The sequence below is a fragment of the Petromyzon marinus genome, unplaced genomic scaffold (genome assembly GCF_048934315.1).
Source record: "Petromyzon marinus isolate PM22_M1 ecotype Great Lakes invasive population unplaced genomic scaffold, UKy_Petmar_22M1.pri1.0 PM_G_Scaffold_11, whole genome shotgun sequence".
Classification (NCBI taxonomy): domain Eukaryota; kingdom Metazoa; phylum Chordata; class Hyperoartia; order Petromyzontiformes; family Petromyzontidae; genus Petromyzon; species Petromyzon marinus.
Window position 1 is genome coordinate 4,934,400 of NW_027422662.1, and position 7,009 is coordinate 4,941,408.

Sequence of the window (7,009 nt, forward strand, 5' to 3'; positions counted from 1 at the left end):
CCCACACACACTGCACTTGAAGGGTTTCTCTCCCGTGTGTGTTCTCTGGTGTGTTACAAGACTACATGACTGTGTAAACGCCATCCCGCACATCGTGCACCTGAAGGGTTTCTCTCCCGTGTGTGTTCTCTGGTGTGTTACAAGACTACATGATTGTGTAAACGCCATTCCGCACATCGTGCACCTGAAGGGTTTCTCTCCCGTGTGTGTTCTCTGGTGTTTTACAAGATCAGATGACTGTGCAAATGCCTTCACGCACACACTGCACTTGAAGGGTTTCTCTCCTGTGTGTGTTCTCTGGTGTTTTTTAAGAGTAGATAAATCTGAAAATGCCTTCCCACACACACTGCACTTGAAGGGTTTCTCTCCCGTGTGTGTTCTCTGGTGTATTACGAGATGATATGACTGTGTAAACGCCATCCCGCACATCGTGCACCTGAAGGGTTTCTTTCCCGTGTGTGTTCTCTGGTGTTTTTTAAGAGCAGATGACCATGAAAATGCCTTCCCACACACAGTACATTTGAAGGGTTTCTCTCCTGTGTGACTTCTCTGGTGCCGTGTCAAATTTCCAGTCCGGTCCGTGCTGTATGCACGCTGGTCGCATTGTTGACTTGTCGTACCGAGCTGCTGTGCTGACTGCCTTTGCTCCATCAGACCAATTCTGCAGAGGAAGCGTCAGCTGCAGACAGAAAAAAATAATATCCACACCATCTACACGTCAGGCACAGAGGAATGCACACGTGACTTACACGTCTATATTTATTAATATATTCATGATGTAATGAAAAGTTTCTCAAATTCATCAGATTTGATGAACGTGCAAATGCCTTCACGCACAGAGTGCACCTGAAGGGTTTCTCTCCACGGGCTGTGATGGCACACAGTGAGAGGGCAAATGTCATTAATATGCCTGGAAGCCTTCATATCTTCAAGATGAATGTTAACCCAAAACTCTAAGCACACAATTTCGGCTGTATGACTACAAAAGGAATATTTATGAGAGCTAAATTCAGCTGACATAGCAATACTATTTGTGTTATGCATAAATTAATGTTCAATCGCAACTTAGAGGTGTGAATCCAGGCTCAGATGTCCTTGAATGCTGGGATGAAGAGTTCTGACTTCAGCTGCATGTGTGTGCTGTGTTCACCTCCTGTTTCCATTCTTACAAAGCATTCCAGAGGAAAACAAAAATAAACTATTGTTTTGATATAACCTCCGTGTGCAATAGAGTTAATAGACTTTACTGCAAACACAAACTTGACACTGTCACACACTGCCATGAGTAAACAGGTGGTGGTGTGACCAGAACCATGCCTGGCCACCTTCATCTGCTCAACATTAATTCTTCCTCACTCCACCAAGTAATGAATCGAGGATCATCAACATAGCCGAGGCTATCCGTGTCTCTGTCTCTCTCTCCCCGTGGTGAAGGTGTTCCCCTCCACACATTCAGAGTCAACAGCGGCACGCGCTTAGCGTCTTTAACCGATAGACATTGACACACGTATTGTTGGTTCTTTCGGTAAAGTCACTTAGATAGAAAATAAAAATAACATTAAATTCAATAAGATAAAGACTACTTGCGTTGCGGTCGAAACGTCGTGGGTTTTTTGCTTTATTTTTATTTTTTTATTTTTTATTTAATTTAAAATTTTATTTTTATTTTATTTTCTATCTACGTGACTTTACCGAAAGAACCAAGAATATTAATTCCTGCAGTCACCAAAGTTTTAAGTCAAAACATTCACACACGTTCACAAAGCCTCACCTTGTGTTGTTGTGGGCAGGTCGCTTCTGATAACAAGAGCGGTATAGCAGCTCAAGCGGGCTTGGCCTGGTGAAAAAAATAAAACTGCGTGAATATTTACAATAAAACAAAGTTACAAAGTGGCGAGCCGGGTGAAGACAAATTAAACTTAAGCGAGATAATTAAAGTGAATGCAATCAGGCGAGGGCAGGAGGCAAGGCCCCGCGTGGCTAGGCCCCGCGTTGTAAAGTTCCAACCTGGACATCGATTCCCATGCTCGCTGCTACTCAACTGACATCCCTACGAGAGAGAGAGGCTCTACCTTGGTAAACAATCACAACAACCACCACCATGAGAATTTCTCACCTCGAATTTCAGTGCAAGCGCGGATCAGCAGCCTCCTGTTACCTCGCGACGTCACGCGGGTAAGCAGGTAACATGACGTCACTTCCGGGGTAAGAGATACGCCCCTCCCACAAAGAGCGGCTCTGTAACTGAATGAATTATGTTAATGAGCCCAGGCCATACCTCGAGGGATGGGGCGTGGCTGCAGAACCCGTCGCAATAAACTCTCGACGGCCTCAACGAAAACATTGTTAATGAACCGCCAGTCACTGGGCGTAGCTTTGCCCAAATAAGGATTGGCACTGGATTGATATCGGCAGTGACCCAAGCGGAGGTGACGTCACGCTCAAGAGCGCTGTGGACGGGGTTGGGGGAGTGTGAATACCTTGGTGACATGACGTCACTAGCTAGGTACACCTCCCGCTGGCACTTCATGCCGTTGAGGTTATGCTGAGTGGTGACGTCACAGAGCGGGGATGGAGTTTAAGTTGATTTAGATTCATTTTCCATTGCCCCCTCCCTTGGGTGCGTGAACTCAGCAACAACGTGGACATTATTGTGTGTACATACACACTATGTGTGTACGGGCGGTGCATTGGCCAGTCATCTCAGTCAGTCGACCCATGGCATCTTATCATCAATTTATTTTAATTTTTTTATTATTTTTATTTGTATTTTTAAAATATTTTCTTTTGTTTATTTTTTTTTCTATCTACGTGACTAGAACCAGGAATATGGTAGCGCATTCTCTATTTGTTGCAGAGGTTCAAAGTTCAAATCCGACAGGCACACCTGGCTACCCCAGTAACGTTCACCACATTATGCACTGTTCTGCTTCACGGCGGATGTCAAACAGAGTATTGTGTCACTCACAACGCACAGGTCATTGCATGTTGGTGTCACGGTCAAAATTGTGGTAATTCCAAACATTATCCGAAACTCTACAACGGAAATGTTTGGCTACGTACGGTTTGAAAGAAGTGTTAGTCAAACAGAATGTGTATTTGCGTGCGCGTGTTTAAACGTATCTTTGTACGAGCGGTAGGGCAGCAGTTAACGCTACGCTGCGCTACGGACCCGGAGACCCAGGATCGTTTCCCGCTCACAGCCAATACCGCCAGTGACGATTATCTGAACCGGTCGTGGGCCATCCCTAGGTCGACTCAGCCTACAACTGAGTACCCAGTGTGATGTGTGAGCATCGCCACTCGGGAGACAAAGGTGGCCGGGCGCGGTGCTGGCTACCCACCCCCCTCATATGCCGTGCCAGCCTTCATAGGTGCTCGCTAACAGCACTTGCCCCTAGAGTCTGTTAATGCTCTACCGGGGATCTTTGTTCTTGTTGTTGTGTACGAGTGGGGAGCGGTAATTTAGTGGCTATCGCACTGCACTCTGTAACCCGGTGACCCAAATTGGATTCCTGCTCATGACACACAACAGTGGCAGATATTTAAACCAGTCCTGGGTTTTCCCTACATCGATGTAGTCTTGAATGACTTCCTAGTGTGGTGTAAATATCAGGGGAGACAAAGGCGGCCCGGTGCGGTGTTGGCCACCCTCCCCCTCGAGTGCTGTGTGTGCCGGCGTTTATAGCTCACCAACAGCACTTGCCCCAGCAGTCTGTTGAAGGCTGTACGGGGGATCTTTGTGTGTGTGTGTGCAATAAGATCAGGAAATATGACTGGCAGAGAAAATTGCTTGAGATTATTTTAAAGGCATGGGTTTAGAAAAGTGAACAAAGCATGTCTCTATTATGTGCATTACCATTGAAGGGTGCTTTGGGTTCAAAGCCATCCGCATAGCCTCAAATCTGCATTAATGCCAATTTGTCTCCGTATCTGGTAAGATCATAGTATTACAGGAGGTCCTCTCACGCGCTAACCCAGACTGATGTGAGTGCACGATCTCTGTATTAGTTGTTTTTTATTGTCCTTAACTGCATCGCGTTTCAAGGTGAATAACCGTTGCCTGGAACATGTATGCTTAGTGGAAAAGATTTGTACATATTGGGCCAAATTTGCATTGTCTTAGAAATTACATGCAAATCAATCAATATGCAGTTCAGGTCAAATAAGACATTCCTTTTTAACGCTTTCCAACCAAGGTTGAGATGTTAATGCATTAGCTCTGTTCGTTCATATCTGCCCATGTGTCTGTAGCATGGCATTTCGATAACCCTCTTAAAGATGTATGGACTGATGCTGTACAGAAGGATGTGCAGCTGAGTGGACTTGCCGATGACCGGTACCAGCGGTGTCAAGATCGGCCTCTGTGGAGGAGGCTCGTGAAGCACGCTGCTGGGCAGTTGGAGGCAGTCGCCCTACAGTAACAACGGAGGGCGGATGAGCGACGCTCACGACAACGAGCGGAGCGTCGGCCAAACCAAGTCGGTGCAGTGGTGCCTGTCAGTCATCTCATTGAGCACACAGCACTTGGGTCTGTCCTGTGAGCTGTTAGAGAGCCTTAGACACATCACGTGGCATCAACACGTAAGACAAAACTACAATTCGTGTTGTAGAGAATGTACCTCCTCCTATACGTGTAACTTTTAAGTGGTATGCCTTGTAACTGATGAATGATCCGAGTGTGCTACCTATTTAAAAAGACAATGAGTTGCTCCAGATGCTTCGTGGAACACAAAAACACCATGTGAACTGTATCACAAGAACAACGGGTCTCACCTGAGTTCTCTGTACAGGTTACTTTCAAACACACACACACACACTTTGTCCTAACATCACTTATTCATTGTTTGACCCTTATAGATCAAATGTTGCAAGTATGCACAAAACCAGACAAGTATACATTCTAAATTAATGACAGGCATATTAACAAAATTGGATTACTGCAGTGAAATATACTGCATCACGTTACATCGTATTAACAAGAAGCTTTTTTAAAAAGTTGCACAGTCTGCTTCAGTGTATGTAAAACATACTATTGTGTCATTCAAAACGAGTAGGCCATTGCATGCTGGCGTCTGAGTGAAAATGTAGCAAATTCTAAACATTACCTACAAACTACACAACTGAGATAACGCATCAATCATCGCCCCCTTCTGACAGGCTCTTGTTCACATGCAGGCCGGTGCAGGGCCACCACCTTGTGCCACACAGGGGCAGCTGCTACTTGGGGATGCTCTTCGAGTGTTTCAGGCGAGGTACGACACAAAACTCCGAGTTGCTGAGGCGATTAATCAAGCACCGTGTAAAAGCAATTATTATAACATAGTGAATGCTTGGGAGTTTATTCGCTCTTGCTCCTGGTTAGAGGTCTACCCAACCCACGGGCCCACAAAGACTGGCCGGCCTTACTCTGCAGGTTGAACCTAGGAATTGAGTGTCCAAATTCACGTTCTTGTCATTAAAGGCCTGTGACAAAGGTGCATATATTGTAGCGACATCGTCTCTGGCTTACACATCTACCGGGTCTCCACTTGACTTTGTATTGTCTAGGAGCAAGTCCACCCACACCTCCACTTCCACAAACTGCTGGGAGTTGCCTCACCCTGATTCACAGTCAGAATTCTCCTCCTGCTTACCGATGTGAAGGTCCCATTTTGGAGTTGAATCTTCATCTTCACTTTTTATCTTCACTTCTTCGCTCATCACTTCTTCACATTTCACCATCACTTCTTCACATTTCGCCATCACCTCTTCATATTTCACCTTTATACCTTTAAAAGTGTCCAAGCTGAGATTTTCGTCCGGTTCTTGTTTCATGAGGGATGGGATCATTGCGGCACTTTGACTTTCACAAGCTGATTTCAGACTCCGACTCCGCTCCTTGTGGATCTTCCGATGCTTTTGTGTTCTCTGGTGTCTTCGAAGATTTGATGAATCTGCAAACGGCTTCCCGCACAGAGTGCACCTGAAGGGTTTCTCTCCCGTGTGTGTTCTCTGGTGTTTTACAAGATCAGATGACTGTGCAAATACCTTCACGCACACACTGCACTTGAAGGGTTTCTTTCCCGTGTGTGTTCTCTGGTGTTTTTTAAGAGCAGATGACTGTGAAAATGCCTTCCCACAAACACTGCACTTGAAGGGTTTCTCTCCCGTGTGTGTTCTCTGGTGTAATAGATCAGATGACCGTGAAAATGCCTTCACGCACACACTGCACTTGAAGGGTTTCTCTCCCGTGTGTGTTCTCTGGTGTGTTACAAGATTACTTGACTGTGTAAACGCCATCCTGCACATCGTGCACCTGAAGGGTTTCTCTCCCGTGTGTGTTCTCTGGTGTTTTACAAGATCAGATGAATCTGAAAATGCCTTCCCACACACCCTGCACTTGAAGGGTTTCTCTCCCGTGTGTGCTCTCTGGTGTGTTTTAAGAGCAAATGAATCTGAAAATGTCTTCCCACACACACTGCACTTGAAAGGTTTCTCTCCCGTGTGTGTTCTCTGGTGTTTTTTAAGAGCAGATGACTGTGAAAGTGCCTTCCCACACACCGTGCACTTGAAGGGTTTCTCTCCTGTGTGTGTTCTCTGGTGGGTCTCAAGAACTGATGGCCATGCAAATGCCTTGTCACACACAGTGCACTTGAAGGGTTTCTCTCCTGTGCGAGTTCTCTGGTGCCGTGTCAAATTTCCAGTCCGGTCCGTGCTGTATGCATGCTGGTCGCATTGTTGACTTGTCGTACCGAGTTGCTGTGCTGAGTGCCTTTGCTCCATCAGACCAAATCTGCAGAGGAAGCGTCAGCTGCAGACAGAAAAAAATAATATCCACACCATCTACACGTCAGGCACAGAGGAATGCACACGTGACTTACACGTCTATACTTATTAATATATTCATGTAGTGAAAAAAATTCACAAATTAATCAGATTTGATGAACGTGAAAACGCCTTCACGTACAGAGTGCACCTGAAGGGTTTCTCTCCACGGGCTGTTATGGCACGCATTGAGAGGGAAAAT

The 7,009-nt window shown here is 45.8% G+C and overlaps 1 protein-coding gene across 1 annotated transcript; it reads right to left on the bottom strand.

Annotated features, from left to right (window-relative positions):
• Positions 1-2,723: 2,723 nt before the first annotated feature.
• On the bottom strand, positions 2,724-6,789 carry LOC142908947 (uncharacterized). The gene is made up of 2 exons (XM_076059629.1): positions 5,637-6,789; positions 2,724-4,415 (listed from the first exon to the last, which is right to left on the bottom strand). Exons 1-2 carry the CDS (start codon positions 6,763-6,765, stop codon positions 4,276-4,278), a joined length of 1,269 nt encoding a protein of 422 aa, XP_075915744.1. The 5' UTR covers positions 6,766-6,789; the 3' UTR covers positions 2,724-4,275.
• Between the last annotated feature and the right edge of the window lie 220 nt (positions 6,790-7,009).

What these genes read in the sequence shown, in the direction of transcription:
- LOC142908947 (XM_076059629.1), bottom strand. Translation starts at nt 6,765, where the DNA reads ATGGAGCAAAGGCACTCAGCACAGCAACTCGGTACGACAAGTCAACAA. An exon ending in AAAATGGGACCTTCACATCG is followed by an intron (nt 4,416 to 5,636) that starts GTAAGCAGGAGG and finishes TTGTTACTGTAG; the next exon opens with GGCGACTGCCTCCAACTGCC.